Here is a 26,560-nt window from a genome sequence, read left to right as displayed (position 1 = left end):
CAGCAGTCAAAAGGAAATAAGATATTGTTACATGACTCAAGAAGAAAAGGAAGTCCTTCTCGCTTCCCTAACATTCACTTCTTGTTTTATTGCAGCCTTTCCCCTTATAGATATATTCAACACTGTGCCCTCCAACAAGTTGATTTTACTCTGACAGATAGTGTGATTTTGGTGTATATCAGAAGTTGTAGAGCAAGTCTCTGAACCTTGATCACCAGTCCTGTCAGTAAAGCTTTCTCAGCATAGAACCACAATGTATACATTTATTTATGTATAAATTATATCTACAAATCACAGTACTTATGTGCTTGTACATTATACAAAATGGAAATATTTAAAGAACTGTATGTGTACATACAGATATAGATTCCAAGATTTTCTCCCTGCCTTCCAAGAATAATTTTGTTTGCCCCCAGGTCAGAGATAATCAATTTGAAGAAAATCATCATTGTAGTTTGTTGGTCTATCAAACATCAATATACACCTAATAGTGCAAGCCACCTTGATTTGAGCCCTTTGGTCAAGAATATTTAATAGAGCTTATCACAAAGACGATTCTCAACCATATTCAGTGGAATCCTTAGGGTTCCAAATGTAGAAGCAGATTAACAAGTAAAATTTCCAGTTGCCAGAGCAAATGCACTAAAGATGATTATATTATCTAAACATTTCAAAACGAAAGTGGTCCTCCACGACATGTAACCCACATGCTAGATGCCAGTTATCACAATGAACAGAAACCATTTAGACATCCTTCAGAGTTACAGAGGCTTCATCCTACGAACACTCTTTGTCATGGACTATTGGATACCTTACACAGTGGAGAACATCTTCTGTGGAGTTACAGCATTTTAGGCAGATATATTATGCTGGGGTAGGCACTGCCATTCACTAAGCGTGCCATCCTATTTCAGGGGCTGGATCACTCACAGGACTTAATCAATGGGGTTATAATCATTTTCTTTCTATGCCAAAGACCCGGATCCAAACATGGTATTAACTCTGAATAAGCTTTTCATTTCCCGTCGTTATTCACATTCTTTTGAAAGGATCTTCCAGCAGTTTAGGTAGTCCTAAATGTTCTCATTGGTCCAAAGAAGGGTTAAAGGAGTTTCATCAGCAACAGTGGCCATAAGACAAAAGTGGATTTATGTTACACAGGCTTGGAAAAGAAGGGTCCCTAACATTAAATCAGAGAAGATGGAACCTAGAAACACTATAAAATTAAAAATTTTGTTTGCAGTAAGATAAAATGTATAAATCAGACAAAATTAAATTAAATTAGTAATACATTACCAAAGCAGGATGATTGTCTTATATGGAAAATATTAGGGACTTACTTAAACCAGAATCTCTAGCTTAGGATACAGACTAGAACCTCTGCTCTCCAGGGATCTGGAAGAGTTTACACAGCTTCCCTGGTCAAACAGCACCTCCACCAATGGCTGAAACTAACCCTTTATCACAGAAATAAGAAACTGCAAACCTACCAAAGCATAACGTCGTTATTCTCTCTCTCTTTTTTTTTTTTTTTTTTTTTTTTTTTGAGATGGAGTCTCACTCTGTCGCCCAGGCCGGAGTGCAGTGGTGCAAACTCAGCTCACTGCGAGCTCCACCTCCAGGTTCACTCCATTCTGCCTCAGCCTCCCGAGTAGCTGGGACTACAGGTCCCACGACGCCTGGCTAATGTTTTGTATTTTTAGTACAGACAGGGTATCACCGTGTTAGCCAGGATGGTCTCAATCTCCTGACCTCGTGATCCACCCGCCTCGGCCTCCCGAAGTGCTGGGATTACAGGCGTGAGCCACTGCACATGGCCGATTCTCATTTTTCTTATGATTCCCAGTGGGATCTTGAAAAATCAATGAACTCCTCATATTCCTACTTGTTCTACCTACAAAGCTGAGGCAACACTAATTATCACAAACTATTCTCACCTCTCAGTGTCATAGAAAACTGGGATAGTTTGAAGTTTGTGGAAATACAACTTGGGAAATTGTATAAGTGGCAGATTCCAAGCAGCACCTTTTCTGTGTATAGCATTTCTAGTGGCCTCCAAAGAAAGCAAAATGTAAGAATAATTTAAAATTGGTTGTGTATTAGAATGTCTTTACAGCATACACATAAAATATAGCTGAGATTCATCCATAAGGGGCTGAAATACCCTTACAGTGAAATTTGGACTTAATGAGTCGTCAGAAATGAGAGACCAAGTTGCCAGCTCTACATTGGCCTACGGTAAAACCTATAATTAAAGTTTGTCTTGCTCAACAATGCTTAACTGCACTTCCCCTCCTGAAATACTCTGCCAATAAAATTTACATTTATGCCATGAGGTTTCCTTTGAAAAAGACACACAAAACATAAAAACCCCTTAGATAGGTGAGGGCTGTGGGTCATTCTACCTAATGCAACTTACACTAGGAATAGGTAGGTGTTTCTAACACCTACTGAGATGAGCTTCACTGAAGAACTGTGAGTACCGTCCTAGAGAAAGTGTGTTGCTAAGAGGAGGAGGGTTGTTTTATAACACTTTGGAGATAAGACCTGAGTGCTCTATTGTTAAACAGTGTGTGTTGAACTAGACCTTGGTTCTCTTGGCTCATTGCCCTTGAATTTCCATAGTCGGGATCACCTCAAATGCATCTGCAGACTCAGGATTCTGCCACACCCTAGGTCCTGTTGGTTATTTTATTTTGGCTAAGATTAAAGACCATTAGCTCATAGCTTGCTATCGACTGAACCTAGATAGCACTAATGGGTCACTATCATTACTATCCTCGTTAATTTAAGACCAACCAAGTTGATTAGGAAGCTAATGAGTTGTCGAGGTAGACAGCTCCGGGCATGAATCATGGATCTGCCACTTACTATCTAAGCTTTTTCACATTTTTTCTAAGCTTCAAGTTTCCTCATCTCTAAAAAAGTGATAATAATACCTATACTGGATCTCTGATGACTTGCTAATCTATATACAATACTAAAAGCATTTATCATACATAATAGGGACTTAATGAATGCTTATTTCCCTTTACTGCTCCCCTTCCTTTCTGTGTTTAGGTATAGAAAAGCGTCCTATCGTTATAGTCAGTCACTTTACATGACTCAAACAACCAGCTGTTGATCATGCTGGGAGCAATTGTGTGTCCCTAACTTTATCATTGATCTAGATGGGAAATTCAGGCAAGGTCAGTGCCTAGGAGGAGTTAGGAATCCAGGCTGTATTTTCCTCTGTGTTCCTATAACATTTTGCGTAACACTTTGAACATGCTTCTACCTTGAAACGTATCACATTATTTTGGAACTATTTTTGGTCAATGTGATATTTTCTCCTTGAAGACAGAGTTGAGGTCTTACTCGTCCTAAAGTTCCGCAGGCCTAAAACAGCATCTGGTGAAGGGCACTACCCATGCCCTGGGTACTTCATGTCATTCCTCCGCAAAACGGGTCCAGATAACAAGATTCGATGTGCTTCAAGGTGTTCAGATCTCTTTGCAAGAGAAATACACACAAACTTTGGGGACATTGTTTTAGAATGGAACCAGGTTATGGCAATCATATTCTCTGAAAATCTTTAATAGAGGATTTTCATTTGGAATCGGCCTCTCCACATAGCACAGAGGTCTATATACTTCAGCAGTTAGCATGCATTCTCTCCTAATCTATGCCCGGTCCAACGATAAGGCAAAGACGTGGATGTCTACCATGAAGTACATTCTCAATGGGGGACATTCATGAGCTTTAACAGTTTGGGAACAACACAGTTTAGGACATATGGGTTATTAATAAGCACTGGTACTAATGTTAGTCGTAATTCATGAGCACAGTCTCACTACTTTCATAATCATCCTTTGTATAATTAACTTGTCAAAGATATATAGTGAAAATAATGCATGTTGTAGAAATGAGAAGACTCAGGAGATCAGTGTGGGTTGAAAATGACTTTGTGTGTAAAAATAATTATGGTAATAATTAGCATTTGCATGGCTTCTTGCAATTTACAAAGTGTTTTCACAACATTATCTCATCTTGCAAAGGTCATGAACTGGCCTTTAGATTCTATCTTATGCCAATATTAAGCTTCACTGCCAAACCTTGTGCATTATAAGGTAGGATTTGGTAGACAGGAAGAAAAGAGGATTAATAATGCACTTAAAAGGCAAAAAATCTGCCAAATTTATTGGCGTAGAAATAGATTTATTTGGCATTTTAGAAACTAAGGTGAGTATCTTGTAAAAGAAGCAGTTGGCTCATATTTTGATTTCACAGTGGTTGGCACTTTTTTTACATTTTGGAGGGTGAGTTTTTGATGTGCAATTGCAATGAGGAAGTTCACTTACTTGGAACTAAAAGATTCATAACATCGGGATATTTGAAACTTTTTAAGGGGCAAAACCTAGAGTGACTTGATTAAACCAACGTAAGTAGAAGTATGGTTAGAGAGAAAATGTGAGGAGCTGATCAATATTTTGTTTAAAACTCAGGTGTCCATTTATTTGTTTTATTTATTTTAGAGACAGGGTCTCGCTCTGTCCCCCAGGCTGGAGTGCAGTGGGGGTGACCATGGGTCACTGCAGACTGGAACTCCTGGGCTCAAGAGATTTTTCCCTCTCAAGCCTCCCAAGTAGCTGGGACCACAGGTGCATGCCACCACAACCGGCCTAATTTCTTGTAGGGGTGGGGTCTTGTTTGTTGCCCAAGCTGTTCTCAAGCTCCTGGCCTCAAGTGATCCTCCAGCCTCAGCCTTTCCAGGTGCTGGGATTACAGGCGTGAGCCACAGTGACTGGCCTCTCAGGGGTCTCCACTTCTTAGAGAGAATCCAGGTTGACCTGTAAAATGCTTCTTCCAGCCATATCTTCCTTCCCACAACCACAACTAAAGGTTGAACTTCCTATCTCATCAACCAGCTAATCTAAAACCATGAGTTAATGAGATAAAAATGAGTTACTAAAATGCAAATATTCTTGAGAATCAACCTTGAAAGTTAAAGACAAGGCCACTTGCCAGCCCCACCCTCCGACCTCCCCTGCTTGCTTGCCTCTGGCGCTGCGTTTCCCTTTGAAAACGCGAGGTCACCTGGACTGCCCCTGAAGGGGAGACCTGCTGTGTGACCGAGGAGCAGCCCGGCGCGGACCCAGGTGAGTCATTGGGTTACACAGGAAGCGAGACGCCTCCGGATAGCTGGGCTGCAGCTCGCGCGCCCCGCGAGGGTGTCGCCGGCGCAGGGTAAGCCTTTCCAGATGTGGCCACCGCGCGCGCTTGGCCGCTGGCCAGGAGGCCGCCTGCAGTCGGCGCTTCCCGGGGCCGCAGTGCCAGCCGCAATGCCGGGCTCCTGAAGGCAGGCAACAGCCTGCGGCCGGGAGGACAGCGGGGGGCGGAGGACGGAGGCATGGTCTCGGCGCCCGGGCTGCGCTGAAGGCGTCTGCGAGCGGATGGGGGACCCCAAGGCCCACGTGATGGCGCGCCCCCTGCGAGCCCCTCTCCGGAGGTCCTTTAGCGATCACATCAGGGACTCCACGGCCAGAGCCCTGGATGTCATTTGGAAAAACACCAGAGACAGACGGCTGGCAGGTGAGAGGCGGAGGGGGATTGGAGACCGGGGGTGAGGGGTATTAAACAGAAAACAATTTACTGCGAAGGCGCAGTGATGAGCTTGGATCATGAATGATCTCATCAGCTGGGTCAAGTTTCATTCTTGCCATGGTAGTGTGTTCGGTCTCCCTTTCTCTAGTATTTAATGTTGATGGAGTGTTGAGATTTTTGTGTGTTTGGTTTGCGTAACGCCGCTCTGGTTACTGGTGGGATTATTTCTAGATAAGGAATGATGAGAGTTGTGGGGTTTTTTAACCTTGAAAAGAGAAGCAAGGTCCTTGTGACTGTCAGGAAATCGGTAGTGATGAACAACTGCCGCAAAAGCCCTGAGCTCCGCGGGGCTGTCTCGGGTCAGCTTTGGAGCTGAAGCTGATCAGGTGTGAGGTGCCCTGGCGTGTGCGCAGGAGAGGGGCCTGGCAGGTCTGTGTGTCAGTGGAGTGATGGGCGCTGCCCAGTGAAAGCCTGCTGGTACTTCCTCTGGCAGCGTGGAGCTACTCTCAGTTCCAAGAGGGTGTCATGTATGCCAGAGGCAGGCGTTTGAAATATAATAAAACATAAACACAGTGGTGCAATTCAAATGCTCTAGGGCTCATGTGACAGTCACCAAATGGCAGACTGTGTTTGCAGGAGTCCAGTGAGGAGATAGGGACTTCTGTCTCATTTTGTTGGGATAAAATAGCATCTCACTATGATTGGAAAAAACTCTCTGAATCTGGGTAGAGTTTCCCAATAGCGTTTATGGTGCCTTCTTGTTTGCTCTCCAAGTCTGTGTTTCTATGCCATCTACATGGATGGGTCAAAGACTATGTTTTCTTAACCTTTTTGGTCAATCCAGTTGTTTTCCATATACTGAAGGAAGGTCTGAATTGTTACAAATATTAGAGGTGGCCTCTAAGAGTCAATACAGAGTTCTGTGCTGTGTTCTTAATAAAAGGTCGTTTGATTTTCACATAATTGTCCTGACATGACTTGAAGAGGGGAAATTTCTGTGCGATTATGATAAAGCAGATTGTGAAGATAACCTGCTAGTTTCACACCCGCATAGACTCTTAAGATTGTTCTGAATGCACATAAAAATCTTTCTCTCTGTTACACTAAACAATATTCCCCAGGACTGACGGAGAAAAGAAACAATGTCAAGTTTAACCATTAGGTAGGGAAGGGAGCAAAATATTTTAAATTTAACCATTTTATTATTGCTTTAGAGGAAAATGTGGCACCCTAAACAAATACGACTTTCCAATATGATTTTTTATTTAATTCTTTAAGGAAGTTTAAGATATAAGATTTGGGAGTAAAAAATTCACAACTATAATTGGTTGACAATTTAAAAGAAAAGGTAGTTTCTTCATAGTTGTCTTGTTTGATAAACAATGCCGCAAGTGAAAAGATTCTATAAATAATATCTTACTAAAGATAATGCAGAAATATCTTGTTGTGGTTTAATGTTTTAATTTGAAAGTAAGACTAATTCAGACATTTATGGCTCTGAGATTTCCTCTTACATTTTCATAAATAAATAGCCTTTCACAGCTGATGAGAATAATAATATCCTCTAAGAATAAGAATATTATCCCTGGAAAGTTGTTCTCTTTCTTCTCATTTGTCTGTTATATATTAATACTATATTTGCAGTCAAAGCATAACAGCAAGTGTAAATTAATGAAAACACTTAGAGAAAAACGGTTACTTTTTATTGTGTGATGAAAACTCAAATGTTTTCACAACTCTAGCAGCAAATAGGATTTTTGCTGCTGTAGGTCCATCAAGGGAAAGAATTCTTTATGCTGCCCAGGTTTTCTAAGAGCAGTATGGACCTCTGAAGTAATTCACACAGTAGAGAATCCAGATACCATACCTGAAAGGAAAAGACTTTGACTATGACAACTGACTCTGATTATGGGGGACCTGGACACATCTAGTATCCTCCTCATTCTTGGCTCATGGCTGGAAGCTCATTTAGTCAAACACAGATTGACTTGGTGCACATCCAAACCTCAACAGCGCTTGCTTCCATCCCTTTCCCTCAAGCTTCTCGTCTGCACTCAACCCTTCACACTCACCAAACGTTAAACAATGGGGGCTAACAATCCACAAAAAGTCACTTCTCTGAACACCAGAGAAAATCTTTGTTACATATCATAGCACCTTGCCTTCGTGTGCAGAATGGAGGGCAGTAGAAAGCCCAAACCCTTTTCTTTAAGTTGTGAAATTAATGAGGTAACAGGTAAAAAGTGTTTTTTAAGTCCCTGGAAGATAATACTTCTGTTAATAGTACCTAGAATGTTATTTCAGTGATGATTATTGCCTTCCTGACTTTCATCAGGTTTCTCAAAAACTAATCTGAGATTTTAGTTTCTTTCACCTAACCAAAGGGTTTGGTCATGGGATAACATGTAAAGTTTCCTTATTAGGTATATTCTCATTCTCTGGCTCGCTCGCTCTCTCTCTCTCTCTCTCTCTCTCCCCCTCCCCCCCCTTCCTTCTCTCACCTTCCCCCCACCCCACACACACAAACACAATTCTGCTATCCCAAATGATGTCACGTACAAAAACCATCATTTACACCTTCTTGTCTTAAACTCCCTTCTACATGAAACAGGGAGCCTGTCTGTTATTTTTAAGCATCTGCAGCCTTTTATAAACAATATACAGAACTGTTGCTAGGAAAAGGCCTTCAGGTTGTGAGAAAGGACAGATCAGATTGTCTTACTTGCATCCCCCTTTATATATGATCCACTTTTTCTGCCCAATTATATCCCACAGGAGTTTCTCTTACTCCTATCCTCTACTACCATTATTCCCAACCCCAAAGTGCTCTGTCTTCTTTGCTAAAAGCAGAGGATGGTATTGAGTTTTCAGTGAATTAGAACTTTGAGGATGACAGTGGTTGAGCGATGCAGGGGACAGCTTTCTGCTGGATGAAGTGTGCTTCCTTCTTAAAGCTCCTCTGTGCTCTCACCCCCTCCTCTTTGATTCATGGACATCTTGTCAATAGGGTGCATTACATTCCTGAAGGGCAGTTGCCTCTTAATCCTTCCATAGAGGGCCTTGTAGCCTGCTTTTGTGCCCATGGATCTCTTTATCATTCTTTTGAAACCTATGGATCGCTTCTCAGAATAATATTTTTAAATGCATAAATAAAATATATAGAACTATAGAGAAAACCAATTATAGTGAAATATAGTTATCAAAGTATTTGAAACATAAAATTATGATGTATTAGTATACTGTGAATGAATTATATAAAAGCATAATGCCTTTAAAATATGGACAAGTAAGTATAAGTTAAAAGCTACTTTTTTGTTTGTTTTGTTTTTTGTTTTGAGACAGAGTCTCGCTCTGTTGCTCAGGCTGGAGTGCAGTGGCACGATCTCAGCTCACTGCAAGCTCTGCCTCCCGGGTTCATGCCATTCTCCTGACCAGCCTCCTGAGCAGCTGGGACTACAGACACCCGTCACCACACCCGGCTAATTTTTTTTTTTTTTTTTTTTTTTTTTTTTTTTGTATTTTTAGTAGAGATGGAGTGTCACCATGTTAGCCAGGATGGTCTCGATCTCTTGACCTCGTGATCTACCTGCCTCGGCCTCCCAAAGTGCTGGGATTACAGGTGTGAGCCACCACACCCAGCCAGTTAAAAGCTATTTTTAAAGGTATCATGTGCACACTGTTGTTATTTAACTCAAATAAGAACATTAAGTTGTGTATTAACCTGGTCTTTGACTCGTCTCCTTGTCACTCACCATTATAGATATAGGGAAACTTGGGAGGCAATGTCCACAGCTAGGTCACAGATTTGTGAACCTACAATTTGACTGTTTGGTGGCTGAATGACCACAAGGCACAGATCTGCCCAGTAGCTGGCCAGTAAGGTCACGTGAACACCTTACTTGTGTTATTCACCCAGACTAGCCTGGGTGAACCCCTGTGGACAGAAAAATGTCAATCATGTATGATCTGGAGTAGGTCTAATAGTGACATCACTGTGGAGTAGGGATGAATGTAAGTGATATTCTACAATATCTACAACTGTAAACTGATACGCAAATGTCCAATTTTTATTGGTGGCAAAGTCACAGGGACAGCTAAGACCATGGAAGGCGAGCAGGATAATTTGCCAACATTTATAATTGGAGCAAATGCTAAATTTCAGTTAGAGCTTAGTGACAATGCAAACATAATGTTTCCTCATCCAAGTTCATAGGCCTCTGAATCTCTGTTTAATATTTGCTGTGGCTTTTAAATACCTGTAGTCAAAAATTCTCAGACTGAGATGCTGGGCTCTCCTATATGAGCTGGCTGAAATTCCTTGATGTACATTTGACAAAGCTCCACAAACAAGTTTGGACTGATACACTGATAAGACTGCCTCTAAGGAAAAATAAAAGAAATTAAAATTGAGGCTAGAAAGAGTTAGAGAGCCTGAAAGTCAGGCAAAGCCACGACTACACATGCACAGCTTTCTTCAGTTTAGGCAGTGGAATAAACAAATAAGCTGAAAGAAATCAAATACTAGTCTTTTTTGCTTGTTTGTTTGTTTGGTTTTTGAGACAGAGTCTCACTCTGTCACCCAGACTGGAGAGCAGTGGGGTGATCTCGGCTCACTGCAACCTCCACCTCCCTGGTTCAAGAGATTCTCCTGCCTCAGCCTCTCGAGTAGCTGGGATTACAGGCACCCACCACCTCACCTGGCTAATTTTTGTATTTTTAGTAAAGATAGGGTTTCACCATGTTGGCCAGGTTGGTCTTGAACTCCTGACCTCAAATGATCCACCCACTTTGGCCTCCCAAACTGCTGAGATTACAGGCATGAGCCACTGGGCCTGGCCAATACTAGTCTTTATTTAACAACATCTAATAAAGTAAGAGCTACTAAATAGTATCAATTATATGGACTTTTTTTTTTTAAAAAGTGATTTCTTCTCTCAATTTGGGAAACATGACATATAAGGGAAAAAGTCTAAATGCCTCCAACTGATTAAGATATGTGGCATGACATTATTTCCAGAAACATTTAAGAGTCTGGGTACAGTGGCTCACGCCTGTCATCCCAAAAATATGGAGTCCTGGCAGGAGGACTGCTTGAGGCCTGGAATCCAAGACTAGCCTGGGTAACAGAGTAAGACCATGTCTCTACAAAAAATTTAAAAATTTAGCCAGGCATGGTGGCACCCACCTGTAGTCCCAGGAGCTGAGTCAGGAGAACCACCTGAGTCCAGGAGTTCAAAGTTACAGTGAGCTATGATTGTGCCACTGCACTCCAGCTTGAGTGACACAGCAAGACCTCATCCTCTAAAAAAGAAAGTAAAACAAACAAAAATATTTAAGAGAAAGGAGAAAAAACTGAATTGCCTATGAAGAGGGCAAGAAAGTTTAGGCAAACCTCAATCCAAGTGAGAGTCAACAGACATAAAATAAATTCTTCAAGTAACTACATTAGGTTGAAATCCCCTGAGGTATTTTACGGAGTTCAGGATCATATGTCTTTCATAAAATAGATTTTTACATTGCAGCTGATCAGTCCTCCAATTCACTAGCAAAAAGAGTGCTGGGCACACTCTGTGGTACATTGACTCTCAGTTCAGTGGGGCATCAGGAATTCTGGCCCACTTCCAAGAAAGGGCAACCACAAACATCGACTCCTGTGAACTGTTCTCTGCTCATTTGGTTCACGGTGAAAAGCAAGTAAGGGCATATGTAGTGCCTTTTAACCATGAGTGATGTAGGCCTCAAAATATGCAGCCTCCTCTAGTAAACAAAGACTTTTCCAATCATAGGCAACACCAGAGGAGATTTTTAAAGACAGACAACCATTAGGGAAGCTTCGTGAGATACTGCAATGTGAACACATATCTAGATTAAGTTAAATGATACTGTTTCAATAAAAAGAGGAGCATGTTGATCTCAAGGGTGGCTTTGATGAGAGAATATATTATATAGTGGCTTAGAGAGTTGCCTGCAATGTCGGGCTGCCTGGGGCTGAGTCCTGGCTCTTGCACTGGGTAGTATTAGGCAAGTCAGTGTTCCTTGCCAATACGAAAAGAATAACAGTCCCTATGTCATGAAATGGTTTTAAGGATTAAATGAGCTACTCTGCGAAGTGCTTAGAAGAGTCATTGACATATACTAAGCATTCCATCAGTTTCAGTCTTGATACCCTACTTCCTGAGGGCCTTCACCTTGTTACCATGACACCTCTATAATTGGCTTAGGGCTTTTGGGCAAAAGTGGTTCAACCAGTCCAAAAAAAAAAAAGAAGAAAGGGAAATGTAAAATGGCAATGGCAAATGGAATAAATTTCTGTATCTCTGGAGAGAAACAAAGAAGGATCTACTGGAGGTGATTTTTGTCGAGATCTTTGTGGACTCCAAAAGGAAATGACTGGAGAGTAACTGATTCCACACATTGATGAGGGAATCAGTGCTTGCATAGGAGCTTGTCAAGCTAGATATACAATATCTGAAAGTCTTCCTAAGCACGTTGGGACCTGCTTTGAAAATTGCTGTACAGATGGAGCCAAACATGGAAAAGAGCAGCAGCACAGCAGGCCTGGGCTTTCAAGCATGTGGCTCAGCTCTGGTATGGGAAAAAATATGCTAAATGTCAAGGCTGCCACTTGAAAGGGATGTTTTGCACACCTCCCTTTCTGCAACAGACTTCCTTTCTGCAACAGACTTCTGTGACTTTCTTTATTTAAAATAGTATGCATGTACAGTCTGCATATTTTGCCATAGGTCACTGTAATTATAATACCTAGATATGTCCAAACTCAATGGCCTGGTAGGAGGGTCATATTAATTTCTCACACATCTACTTAAGGATCTGAGGCTATTTCATAAAGCAAAGACTGGATTTAAAAGAACATTCCTCTGGAAGTTCTCTATTCCAAATGAATTATTTAGGTATAGATGGAAGTTAAACTTGAATGTTTTTAAATTTCTTATTCTACTTACTTTTAATAATAGTGTGTCTTTTTTTTTTTTTTTTTTTTTTTTTTTTGACAGAATCTTGCTTTGTTTCCCAGGTTGGAGTGCAGTAGTATCATCATAGCTTACTGCAGCCTTAAACTCCTGGGCTCAGCAATCCTCCTGCCTCAGCCTCCCCAGCAGCTAGGACTATGGGATTGTGGCTAATTTTTTCGTTTTTGTAGAGGTAGGGTCTTGTTCTATCAACCAGGTTGGTCTCAAACTGCTAGCCTCAAGTGATCCTCGCAGCTGGGATTACAAGCACAAGCCACTGAACCCAGTTTGTCACTCTTGAAGACAGAGGAGATGCCATTCAGCTGGCATGTGCTGGAGTTGCTTGTGTGTGATGATGGATTTGCATTGATCCCTCTGTGTTCTTCCCTGTAGCTCAAGGACAACCACTGATATTTTTGAATATCATGTAGTTATCGATGAAGACCTAGCCATGGAAAAGAACACAGTTATTCAGCCTCATAATCGTCAAACTCACGACTATAGTACTGCTTCTGCTCCTCTCAGACACAAAGACAAGGAGGCATGCGCTTTCTTAGAATATGAATGAAATGTGGAACCCAGCAATAGGTGGCTGTCATCCTTTGGACATGCTCTTGATGAGTGTTTACTAAGTGCCAGAACCTGTGTTGAGAGCTCTAGAGGCATTTTCTCATTTGATCTTCAAAATAATTTGGAGAAACAGGTACTATTTGAGTCCCACTTAAGTTAGGACATTTTTTGCTGCTACCTTAAAATTCCATTAGTAAATGTTCATGGAGAAAGATCAGAAACTTCCCACCAAGCCTGTCAGTTGTCATTATTTAATCCCACAAACATTCATTGAGCATCTTTTGTATGTAGAACACTGTGCTAGGCACTGAATAGCAAGCACAACAGACACAACCATTGCCCACTGGCCACAAGTATGACCCGTTGGCACTAACTTGGAACTCAAGGGAGCATGAGCTTTTTCTTTTTCTTTTTTTTCCCATTATATGATGTATCTTAACTTATTTAATAAGTATTTATTCATACTCATTCCCAATGTTTTGCTCTCATAAACAATGGTACAATAAACATTCATGTACATATATTTTTGTTTTCTTTCATGAGTGTTTTCATGAGATAAAAGTGGAATTCTGGGTGTAAGGATATGAAACATTTTTGGAACAATGAAATTTTCCATTGGTATTACTTAATTGCCCTCCAAAAGATAGCACTAATACCCTCCCCAAAAGATTGGCTGCTTATTTTCCCACATCCTCTTTAGCGCTAAAAGCTATTAGTGTTTCAATGTTCTGTTTGGTTTGGAATGAAAAAAAATTTTTACTTGTTTTAATTTGCCTTTGTTTAATTGCTAATGTGACTGAGGATTCTTTTTTTTTTTATTATTGTTATACTTTAAGTTCTAGGGTACATGTGCATAACGTGCATGTTTGTTACATATGTATACTTGTGCCATGTTGGTGTGCTGCACGCATCAACTCATCAGCACCCATCAATTCGTCATTTATATCAGGTATAGCTCCCAATGCAATCCTTCCTCCCTCCCCCCCCATGATAGGCCCCGATGTGTGATGTTCCCCTTCCCGAGTCCAAGTGATGTCATTGTTCAGTTCCCACCTATGAGTGAGAACATGCGGTGTTTGGTTTTCTGTTCTTGTGATAGTTTGCTAAGAATGATGGTTTCCAGCTGCATCCATGTCCCTACAAAGGACGCAAACTCATCCTTTTTTATGGCTGCATAATATTCCATGTTATTAAGTAAGAATTGTATGGTGTCTCTTGGTCACTGAGAGGCATCCGAGACTCATCACTGAGTTAAATCAGCGATTCTCAGCTTGCAAGGGGGCAGTATCAGAAAGGGACATAGGTAGCTTTTAAAAATATGTTCAATCAACATATTGTATTAATAGCACATGCTGCACCTTGCACAGTGCTGAAGATAAAGAAAGGAAGCAGCCAGGCATGGAGGCTCACACCTGTAATCCCAGCACTTTGGGAGGCCGAGGCGGGTGGATCACGAAGTCAGGAGATCAAAACCATCCTGGCTAACACGGTGAAACCCCGTCTCTACTAAAAATACGAAAAAAAAAAAAAAAATTAGCCGGGTGTGGTGGCAGTAGCCTGTAGTCCCAGCTACTTGGGAGGCTGAGGCAGGAGAATGGCGTGAACCCAGGAGGCGGAGCTTGCAGTGAGCCAAGATAGCGCCGCTGCACTCCAGCCTAGGCATCAGAGCGAGAGTCCATCTCAAAAAAAATAAAGGAAGCACAGATGCAAGGGGTCCAACATGAGTACAAAGGTTGAGAAACACCGGCTGAAACTTACCTGAAGATTTTTGTGGGCCCCACTTTCCCTCATGGAGCCAAGAGTATCCTATAAACACACAAAAAGAAGTCAGAATTTCTGGATGCCCCCATAGAGCCAAGGGAAATCCTCTCTGCAAACAAGGCTGGGCCAGGTGGCTTATACCTATAATCTCAGCACTTTTGGAGACTAAGGTGGGAGGATCACTTGAAGCCATGAGTTCAAGATGCCTGGGCAACATAGCAAGACTCCGTCATTACAAATAATTTAAAAATTAGCCAGCTACAGTGGCATGCGTCTGGAGCCCCAAATACTCAGGAAACTGAGATGGGAGGGTTACTTGAGCCCAGGTGTTTGAGGCTGCAATGAGCTATGATCACGCCAGTGCACTCCAGCCTGGACAACAGTATGAGCCTGTCTCTAAAACAAAAAGAGTCAGGCAAGTTAGTGCATCATCCTTAATGAACTGGCCATTCTCCTCTTTATAAGACAAAAAGACTTGTTATTCCAAAGTGCTATAACATTATATTTTTAATCATATTTTTAAAAATGAGATATGGACTTGTTTTCAAAGTTTAAAAGTACTAAAGCCTAAAATATGTCACTGTCTAGAATAGAGTGATCTCAACTGATTTAGAAATCAGAATGAACTCAAATTGGAAGTTATACTTTAAATATTTCAATTTACGTATGAGATTACCCTCAGAGTTTAGCACATATGGGCTATAGAACTGAAACAACATTGTCCGAAGTCATTGTTGATTCCACAGAATTTCAGCCAACAACAAAAACACTCTTAAAAAAAACAAATTATCAACTTGGTTGATAATCATAGACAATCAAAATCACCAAGATATGGTGAAAAGACATGGCATATTATTACTTAGTGAAATCTTGGTTGGTGATTTTTTGAAAGCCCTGATACCATAATGTAACCCTTCTCTCTTGGTTCTTTATTTACATGAGCACATCTAGGCAATTGCACACACACACACACGCACACACACTCAGGAATCACATGACTTTAAAGAACTTTACAAAAGATTGAAGATTCCTGAGTTATAGGTTGCTGGTGTAAAAGTCATAATATAACTTCTGATTGTTGACACTATGCAGTGGGGGGAACAGCACACTTTATGGTGTCTAGACTTTGTTTTATCTGGTTGATTTTTGGTGACATATTTAGCTTTTTGTAGACAATTCTCAAATTACTGACTCAGCATTCAGTGTGGTTCAGTTTATCACGATCCATCATCTCTAATCTAGTTTTGAATAGCAGGATGTTGTAGGTCCAGATTGAAGTGTGACCTTTGAATGTTTTTCATTCATGGTTGATTACTATATCCGAAAGGTCTAGACACTGTTATTGGTTTCTCACCAACATAAACATCTGGCAGAAAAAAAAAAAAAAAGAGCTAAACTAGATGAGTAAGAACATTCCTAATCTACCTTTACAATATGCTATATTTAAAATATAACTTTTTTGCAAAATGAAGCCCATCTCAGGTCTAAAAGTATGCCATCAAACATATTATTTTTCAGCTCTGATAAGACCGTCTTTGGACTCTAATGTTTCACTGGTGAAAACAAGTTTGAGCATGTAGTTTCAGGCTGCACTAGAAACATCTTTCTTTTGTGATGTTATAAGAAGCTAGAATTTCATTTAGTGAATTCCAGCCAAATGAAATTAGCACGTGCATGTCAACTCATGTGTAGTTCATGGATGGACAAATGAGTTGGTAAACCAATGAAGATGAGGAAGACCGGTGATGAGACCAAACCCAGAGCACACGGGCATTAGTTATCAGGCCTTCTAATGTTATTATCAGGCCTTCTGAATTTTATTTCACCTAAGTTGACTTTAAGATTCTAACAGTTTTTATTGTATTAGAACTATGCAGAGGGCTTTCTTTCTTTTTTTTAATATTAATTCTTGCTGTATTGCCCAGGCTGGAGTACAGTGGCAGGATCTCAGCTCACTGCAAGTTCTGCCTCCCAGATTCAAGTGATTCTTGTGCCTCAGCCTCCAGAGTAGCTGGGACTACAGGTACCTGCCACCATATTCCGGCTTATTTTTGTATTTTTAGTAGAGACGGGATTTCACCATGTTGGCCAGGCTGGTCTCGAACTCCTGACTTCAAATGATCCTCCTGCCTCAGCCTCCCAAAGTGCTGAAATTACAGGTGTGAGCCACCACACCCAACCCAAAGAGGTTTCTTAACAGCCAGAACTTCCCAGGGTAGAGTAATGTGCTACTGAGACAAAGGGAGAAACTAGGCCTTTTTCTTTACGTAGGGGCTAGCAACTCCATCCAACCAAACAACATGCAAAACATGCCTACAGCCATGAGTAACAGGTAAGAAGAGAGTGTGGCTGGATAACAGCACAACCCAGAGTGCTTCCCTTGTAGATGGAACACACATCAATGTCATGACACTAACACTGGAAATTTTATACTTAAAATATTGTAAGTTTATAAAATATGCATTCAGCAATTAATTCCAGTTTATGTACAAGAGTTACTGCATACTGTTTTTTTCTTCCTTTTTTTTTTTGTTTGCTAAAGAAAGAAAGGAAGACAGAGAAAGGTTTTCTTTAGTCCTTCAGTGATTGTGTGTATAAATTGATGACTTAGAACTTAAGACTATGTTTCCAGCAAAGCTCTTTGCCTCCGCATAATCATTGCACAACTGAAGATAAACATAGAGGGTAAACACCAGAATAATTATGTCAAAGCAGTGCCTGAAAATTCATTGTAAATGCCCTTTGCCCTATTTTACATAACAACAACATTCTTTGACCAACCACCCTGTGCATACCCCAAGGTTTAGCATATCATAGCCAAGTGTTAATAAACTGGAAGAGGGAAAAATTAATTTAAATTAAAACATTTAATTTAACAAGGAAGGAGGGAAGGAGGAAGGGAGGAAAGGAAAGGAGGGAAGGGGAGGGGAGGCAAGTGGAGGAGAGGGGAAAGAAGAGGAGGGGAAGGGAGAGAAGAGGAGGAGAGGGGAAAGGAGAGGAGGGAAGGAAGAAGAGAAGGAAGAAGGGAAGGAAAAAAAAGAAAACACAGCCTAGGAAGGACATTTGCAGGAATATGATGGTAAACGGCCACATGCTGTCTTGGAGACTATGACAAATGGATCAAAACTGGACACCCACTTTCTCAGCCACTACCACACACATTCCGAGCTCCCATTCTTGTGAGGCCAGTTCACAGAAAATGTTTTTATTTCTGTGACCCTGAGCATGACTCCCACTTTGCTGCATAAAGTATTTTCTGAGTGAACCTTCGTGGCCTTCCATCCTCATTAATCTCTACCACCTACCCACACATACTCCCACTCTCAAACTTCTTTTGTGATTGCCTACTATTTTTCTTTACCCATTTTTTTTATTTAAGGAAAGATATCAAGTGTAATAAGCTCATAGTGTGTAATGCTTTCTTTGCCCTGTTCCATATTTCTCTCCCTATTCAAACTTAAAATATTTTAGTGAATTAATAAAAGACCATAATTTGAGCTACGTCTCAAAATAAAGTCCAGGTTTTTAAACCACATTAACTCAAGTAATGTCTCTGTTTTTAAATGGAGCTTAGGAAAATAGCATTTGACAACTTTTATTACTATAGGAAAAAGCTGACCCATACCGTGTACAATTTGAGCTCTGAGGGTCAGAAGCCAAGTGCCTTTAATAACTTTTGAAGAGTAGGTAATCTCTGTTCACTTTGAAGACTGAAGTATGTACTAATTGCTTTTGTAAAGTGAAGGTGATGTTGCTCTAGTTAATGGGCCATGCAGTTGTATCCCAGGACATTTAATCCCAGTGTCTCATGTGGCTTAAGTTGCTGTTTTCATAACATACTCATTGTTTTCTGATTCAATATCATTTGGTTAACACTTAGAATTGTTATCTTTGCTTCCCAAAAATCTTTTCTGGAAAAATATCTTTAGTTGGTTAATCAGTTAACCAATAGCAAGATCACTTTACTAAATATTTTAAATATCCAAGATTCTCATGTATCTACCACTAACTTAAATAATAAAACATTGCAGTTGCTGTTACAGCCCCAAGTGTGCCCCTCCTGGGTCACATTTCCCTCCTTCCCTCCTCTCCCGCTCCCCCTGAAGTTCTCCAGTCCTGAACTTGGTGTTTAATCACTCTCATACTGGCTTTATACTCATTACACATTTAACTGTCTCCAAACAATATTATTTTCACATTTAAAAGTTTTAAGTGGCACCATACTGCAAATATCTTTCTTCAGCTGTCTTTGTTCAGAATTGTATTTTTGAGATTTATTCATGTTCGAACATTAAGTTCCTTATTCTGGGCCGGGCACAGTAGCTGACACCTGTAATCCCAGCACTTTGGGAGGCCGAGGTAGGTGGATGACTTGAGGTCAGGAGTTTGACACCAGCCTGGACAACATGGTGAAACCACATCTCTACTAAAAATACAAAAAAAAAAAAAAAATTAGCCAGGTATGGTGACTGCTGCCTGTAATCCCATCTACTTGGGAGGCTGAGGCAGGAGAATCACTTGAACCTGGGAGGCAGAGGTTGCAGTGAGCCAAGATGGTGCCATTGCACTCCAGCCTGGGCGACAGAGCAAGACTCTGTCTAAATAAATAAATAAATAAATTTCTTATTCTTGCTGCTGTTATATAAATATGCCATAATTTACTTATTCATTATCCTGTTGAAAGGCATCTATGTTGTTTCCAACTATGTGCTTGCATAAGTATTTTTTGTTATGAATATTATTGTCAATGTTTTTTCCTCTGGTAGAATAATTCGTCTAAAGATGGAATTTCATAGTCTAAGACATGTACATCTCATATGGCCAAAGTTCAACATGTATTACACATCCACCAATGGTATATTAGAATGCTAATCATTATAGAAAAGATAATTTTTCAAACGCTGTAAAAGTGGTAGAACATTTTCTTTAAAAGAAATTAAAATAAAAATAGTATGGATAAGATATTAACAAAGTCAAGGTCACATTTTTGTGTTATACATACATATAAATTTATATATACATGCACATACATATTTGTATATATGCATATATACAGATATAAATTTGTATTATATGTCATATATAAATATATGATGAATAGTGTTTGAATTATTAATTAAATTCAGCAAAGACTAGATGAGTAAAGTTTGGAATGAAGCTTATAAATAAGTAATAAGTACTATTTCTTTCATCTTACTGTGGTTTCTTACACAAGTCAAGCTAAAATGTAACTAAGTGTCTATTTAAAGATGATAATAACATAAAGTTCATTACTTGGGTATGAACACAGCAGATGTAGGTGCTGAGCATAGGAAACAGAAGGAGAGACCATCTGAGAATTAGAAAAAGAAAAAAATGTAATTCAGAGATAACCACTTCACAATAACTTATATTAAGTAATACCAATAATAATACCTAACACAGTATTTCCTCCCTCCCAAAAAACTCTTGCAGGCTTCCATGGAGATCAAGGGTTCCCTTGACCAAGTGGACAAATCTGCCATGGGGGACCAACTATTTGAATGTCATTGAAAAAGCAATCCTTTCCCCAAATATAGGATAAATTATCAAGTGGAGGAAGCACTCATTTGCCAAAATCAACATAGAATATACATTTTTATTCTACTCTATTAAATGCACTAGTAACACTTCATTTTTAAAATGTCTTCTATAAGCAAACCATCATGTCTTAGAATGACATGTATGTTAAAATCCAGTGTCTCTATCTCAGCATCTACTAAGAGAGATTCATAACTAGTGATGGTTATTCTGTTTCAAAGTTCAAGCTACTGCCTGTGGAGACAATGACCTCTGTACTTGCATTTGTCATCCATCAAGTAATCTTTCTTCTGATCATATTGGTAAGTTGGGAGCAATACACTTCATTATGTTTGCACGTCATCTTAAAAATGGTGGTTCATGAGCCAGGCGCAGTGGCTCATGCCTGTAATCCCAGCACCTTGGGAGGCCGAGGCAGGAGGATCGCTTGAGCCCAGGAGTTCAAGGCTGCAAGTGAGTTATGACTGTGCCACTGCACTCCTGCCTGAGTGACAGAACAAGGCCTCATCTCTAAATAAAAATAAACAAAAGATAAAAATATGGTTCAATCAACTCCGCATAGTTTCCTGGCAATATTGGTGAATTTGCAATTTTCTTAAATGACCTCTTTTCATTTTACTAAGTTGTTCATATATCATTGCTTTAGAATGTCAAGTTCAGAAGGACACAAGTCATACTTTGTAAAAAAAAAAAAAAAAAAAAGTTTAAAAGTTGGGAGTTTTTTTTCATGATCACATGATTATCAATTTTCCTCCTAATTTTAATGGCTTTTTATCATTTCTTATGAAATATGTTCCCCTCAAGCAATTCTTTAAAATTGTTCTCTTCTTCAAAATATAAACCCCTATCTTTTTTAAGTCTCCTAAGTTCAGTTAGAACTTCTCTCTAATAACAACCATTTGTATCCTTCATTTACATATTCAGTCACAATCAATACAGAAATTATTATTTTTAGCAGGCACCGTAATTTGACATTTACAACTAACTCTGTCCGCTACTACACAGTAGCACTCTTACCCCAAGAGAGGGGTCAAAGAAGAAAATATAACAAGGGTTTTTAAGGTGATTTTTTTAAAATTCAGAAAGAAGGTGAGATTGACATTTTGCCTCAACTTCTTGATATATAAGCTAAACACCAATTAGACACATTCAATGCTTAGAGCTTTTCCTGAATTATTATTTAATGCTTAATAACTCTATGAAGTAGATTCTGTTAACATCCTTGTTTTACAAATGCTGAAACATGTCTTGAAGGTTTAAGTATCTTGCTCCAAATCACATAACACGTCAAAAAGCGAGCTTTTTGTCTTTCCAACAAAACTTGTGTTTTTCATCTCCATTCATGGCAGTTAGTTTTTCTCTTCTCTTCTTTCATACCCCACATTTCTTCCATCACCCAGTCCTATCATCAGTACCTGCAAATGCATCTAGATGCCGACCACTTGGCACCACCCTCACTGCCACCACCCTGGGCCAAGCCACCATTGCCTCACACCTGTGTTCTTACAGTCACTCCTCAACTAGTCTCCCCACCTCCACCCTTCCCCACCTCTTGTAATGCATTCCAAACATGGTGATCAGAGTGATATTTATAAACTTAAACTACATCCTGTCACTCCTCAACTCAAAACCCTCCAATATCTTTCCCTCACACAGTAAAATCCCTTCTATGGCCAAGAAGTCTCTGCCTGGCCTGGGGCCTGCCTACTCTTCCCACTTCACCTTTTTCTCTCCTTTCCCCTGCTCTCTCCATTCTATACATTCTGGCCTCTTTGCTGTTCATAACAATTGCTGTTCCCTCATCTTGAAAAATTCTTTTCCCAGACAGTCACATGACTCTCTCCCTTACTTTGTTCAGGTCTCTGCTGAAATGTTACCTCTACTGAGAGGTCAGTCAAGACCACTCTATTAAAATGGCATTCTCCTCTGAACCAATTGCAGTCCACTTCTGGTATGTTACCTGTGTTTGTTTAGTGTCTCTCCGTCCTTTTAGAATTTAAGTTCTCCTGTGATGCCAGGAAATTAGTATCGTGCATCTTCGTATTCCTAGTGCTTAGAACAATGCCTGATACATTAACCTTTGTTGAATTATTTAATCAGTGGACAAGCATATAAACCAAAAGTCATACACACAGATTGCCAAATGCAGGAATGCATATGTTAACATTATATGTTAAAATATGCAAGCACACCTTCTAGAGAACTGACTAAAAGATAAAATAGATGTTGGGAATTTGAGGCAAAGCATCTATCTCACATTTTTCTGAATCAATCAAAATATTTGGAAGCTATTTGAATCAATTACCCTTCCCTTATATATCACATACAGTTTTTTCATAAACTATCTCTAAATTATGTTCTTTCTTCTATGTTGCTAATTCCTGAAACTCAAAGTGCCATATATATAAATGATATAAGAGTTACACTTTTATCCTTCCAGCATCAGTTGGGTATTTCTTCCTTCTTTTCTTTTTCCTTCTTTCCTCCTATCTTGTCCTATCCTCACCTTTAAACCCCAATTCTATATTTGCTCCATTGGACATTTTTCCAGTAGATGGGTATCATGAAACTTCGTATTAAAATGGAATTAACTTCATTATCTCCACAATTAACTTCATTATCTATTCTTTAGTATTCGTTCATCTCTACGGGTGGCCTTACCTCTCGTTTATCCCTCATGTGAAGTCAATCACAAAATCCTGTCCTTTCCACCTTCCGTATGTCTCTGCATCTGCCTTTCCTTTCTAGTTCTATGTCCACTGCTAAGGCACAAGCTGCCATTATTCTTACCTAGCTAAAGTCAGGATCGTCTGAGCTTGTCTCTATGACCTTAACATCTGCCACTTCAGTCCATCATTCATCCCACTGCCCTCTTCCCTGTTTCACTGTTTTTGCTCAGAAACTGTCAAGATCATGCAGTTTCCAGGCATATCAAGCCAAAGCAACTCTACCTGCTTGGGAAGATTTTCTGTTATCTGGCAATGTTCTACTTAACCATTCCCGTCACTTTGCTGTTCCGCTAAAGCATTGTGTCCATTCCTCCTCTGCTGTTTGCATGTTTTCTTTAACCAATGTAATATGATCCCCTTCATCCAAATTCCTTCTGCTTTTCATTTCTTTTGCTCTTGTAATATCTAGAACAATGTCAACCTTTACTGATGTCCATTTCATCTGAAGTCTTGTAGCACTTACTGATTTTTTAAACTTTGTAATTAACAACATGCTTATTTTTATTTCTATTTTTGGCTGCTATTTCATATTTCAGTCTTCTTCACCTAAGTAGATAGGAATATACTTAAACAGAAAAAAAAACCATCTGTTGTACTTGTGTATAGTGCTGGTATGCACCTCATAGCTACCACTATTGTTTTTTCAGGCTGCATGACACACACCAGTTCAAATAAGCCAACATTTCTATTGCTTTCTCAGATGAAACAAGTCTATGTTTCTCAGAAGAACCAAGCCTACAATTTAAGTAGGGCAGGTGGAAAAGAAATGAAGGAAATGAGACAGATTTGAAGAATCTGTGAAAATTTAAAAGACTGTAGTATCTTTCTTTTTTTTTAAATGTCGGTAATGAAGCTCTTCTTCCCCACACCGTATAGACCGAGGTGGATTTATCATACAGCTGATGAACTTTCAGGATCTATCACTTGCATTGACTCTTCCAAGGCCCTATGGGAGCCCTAGCACTCTGTTCAGGTGTTTTTGTAAAATATGTAAAATCAAGATTGTGTAACTGCATTCAATTCAAATCACTGTGGTTCATTATGATTCACAGCACTGGATAGTCTATGGGCAATTTTGCATTTATAATGTATTGTATTGGATGGCCTTGGGGTGGCCAAGTTCTCTTGTATTTATTTTTCATGTCAGGTGCCACTGGAGTGATGGAGTGGGTATTTCATAATTGTAGTTTTTAATCTTTTGATTTTCTCTCTGGCTTTTTTTTTTTTTTTTTTTGAGAAGGAGTCTCGCTCTGTCACCCAGGCTGGAGTGCAGTGGTGCCATCTTGGCTCACTGCAAGCTCCGCCTCCCGGGTTCACACCATTCTCCTGCCTCAGCCTCCCAAGTAGCTGGGACTACAGGCGCCCAACACCACGCCCGGCTAATTTTTATAGTTTTTAGTATAGAGATGGGGTTTCACCGTGTTAGCCAGGATGGTCTCGATCTCCTGACGTCGTGATCCGCCTGCCTCGGCCTCCCAAAGTGCTGGGATTACAGGCGTGAGTCACTGTGCCCGGCCTAATTTTCTCTCTGTTTTCTTACTTGAAAATGAAGTGAGCATTCTAGAGTCTAGCTCCAGACAGTCTCCCACCCATATGAGAAATAACAGACCCCTGTACAAACAGGAAATGAAATAGAAAGAGATAGAAACTAATTTTTCATGGAGGACATACTATGTTCCCACAGGGTACATAGGCCATTGACACCTTTCAGTGCTACAACAACCAACTTACAGCAGATTTTATCTTCCCCTTTCACAAAAGAGAAAACTGAAGCTCAAAATAATAGGGAACTGGTCAAAAGTCAAATAACTAATAAATACTTAAATTTGGATGTGAGCTTAATTCCCCCAAATCTGAAGTCCATTGTGTTCTTGTAACCTTACAGGGCTTAAGTGAAAATCAGGAAGCAGATATTATAAGTTAATGGGGATATATATGGGTAACTATTTTTGGAAACAAAAATCTAAATTCTCTCCTATCTTCCTATGTTTTTCAGAGCCTATTCCTAAACAGATAGTAAAAATATGATTACTTTCCTGTACTTCTCTGTATTCTGTTGATCTATTACTTCAACAGATTCAGAGTAAAGCTGCAGTTTCCTTAGTGAAGTTGAGGATTTATAATTTGTCAGTCCCTGAAGAAGAATGTGAAGGAGGGGGTATTTGAGAGATCTGAAGAGTTCCGAGTGTGACGCTTAGACTGTTAATCTTCAGGGACTGGAATGTTTTGTTTCTCTCACCCTTGCACTTGTGATTTGCTGGGTGATTCAAGTTGAGATAGCAGCCACTCTAAAACACTATAAGAATTGAAACTTGCTGTGTTTAAGTAGTTACTTAATTGTGGCTCCTTGCCACTTTATAACCTTGGAGAAGTCTGCTGTTGGTACTTACATGCATTTTATTTCAAGTTGGCTTTTGATGACTTCCCGCTTGTATTTTCCTAGGCACTTTTGTAGCTGGAAAACAGCTTTTTCATCGCTTTGGTAAAATGCATACAAAGCTTGCTCCTGACTAAAGACATTATGAGAGAGAGAGAGACTGCTATTAAGTTCCCATGCACTCCAGCAAGGACAGCTGGTTAGGATTAGAACATTCTACCTTAAGCATGCTGCTTTCCCACAGCCTTTATTGTGTTTATGGTTTGTTTATTTTCCCTTTTCCATAGTTGACATAAACAAAGCCAACATCATATTCTGAGTAGAGTTAGCCCTTCTGATGTAATCAGGAAATTCCACTAAATAATTTTTAATGTTGAATACAGCAAACATTTTATTATTTGAGAATCTGCATGTTAATCAGCATATACATTGTCATGATGACTGACATGTATAAAACAGATTTTACTGGTCAAGATCATCTCTACCAATAGCTATAGTGCTATTCACTTGTTCAATGCACATGTCAGAATTGTTGCTGTTTTTTTTTTTTTTTTTTTTTTCTGAGACAGGGTGTTGCTCTGTCACCCAGGCTACAGTGCAGTGGTATGATCATGACTCACTACAGTCTTGAACTTCAGGGCTCAAGTGATCCACCTAAATCAGCCTCCTGAGTAGCTAGGACTACAGGTATGCGCCACCTTGCTCAGCTAATTTTTTAACTCTTTTATAGAGACAGGGTCTCATTATGTTGCCCAGGTTGGTTTCAAATGCTTTATTTTTTTAATGATAAGCATATGTAGTCCTGGGAACTTTGTGAAATTCTGGTAAAGAACATGATTTTGTGACACAAGTCATGACCACCATAGACAACTATTCCTGGCATCCTGATTGCAGTGCTACAGAAGTTTAGGGTGGAACTTGGTCTTGATCATATCTTCCAATAAAAACAAGACAGTGCACAGATTGCAAATAAAAAAGAGGGTCAGAAGCTGAAAAATGCATATAAAAAATAG

The 26,560-nt window shown here is 39.8% G+C and overlaps 1 protein-coding gene across 5 annotated transcripts in view; it reads left to right on the top strand.

Moving 5' to 3' along the window:
- DLC1 (DLC1 Rho GTPase activating protein) overlaps positions 1-26,560 on the top strand; it is a 521,314-nt gene that overhangs the window by 323,211 nt on the left and 171,543 nt on the right. Inside the window, exon 1 of one of the 5 annotated variants that reach the window (XM_023219156.2) lies at positions 5,049-5,138. The exons of 3 other annotated variants lie outside the window; for them this stretch is intronic. Coding sequence is in view for 1 of the 2 variants with exons in the window: in XM_023219150.2 (XP_023074918.2) it covers positions 5,433-5,571 (139 nt within the window). In the remaining variant the exon portion in view is untranslated. Of the gene's footprint in view, positions 1-5,048; positions 5,139-5,284; positions 5,572-26,560 lie in introns of those variants that run through there. One more of the 5 variants, XM_023219150.2, reaches the window with a different exon arrangement.

Source organism: Piliocolobus tephrosceles, chromosome 7 (genome assembly GCF_002776525.5).
Source record: "Piliocolobus tephrosceles isolate RC106 chromosome 7, ASM277652v3, whole genome shotgun sequence".
Taxonomy (NCBI): Eukaryota; Metazoa; Chordata; class Mammalia; order Primates; family Cercopithecidae; genus Piliocolobus; species Piliocolobus tephrosceles.
The sequence above is the reverse complement of the archived record's forward strand: the minus strand, read 5'-3'. Positions and strand labels throughout refer to the sequence as shown.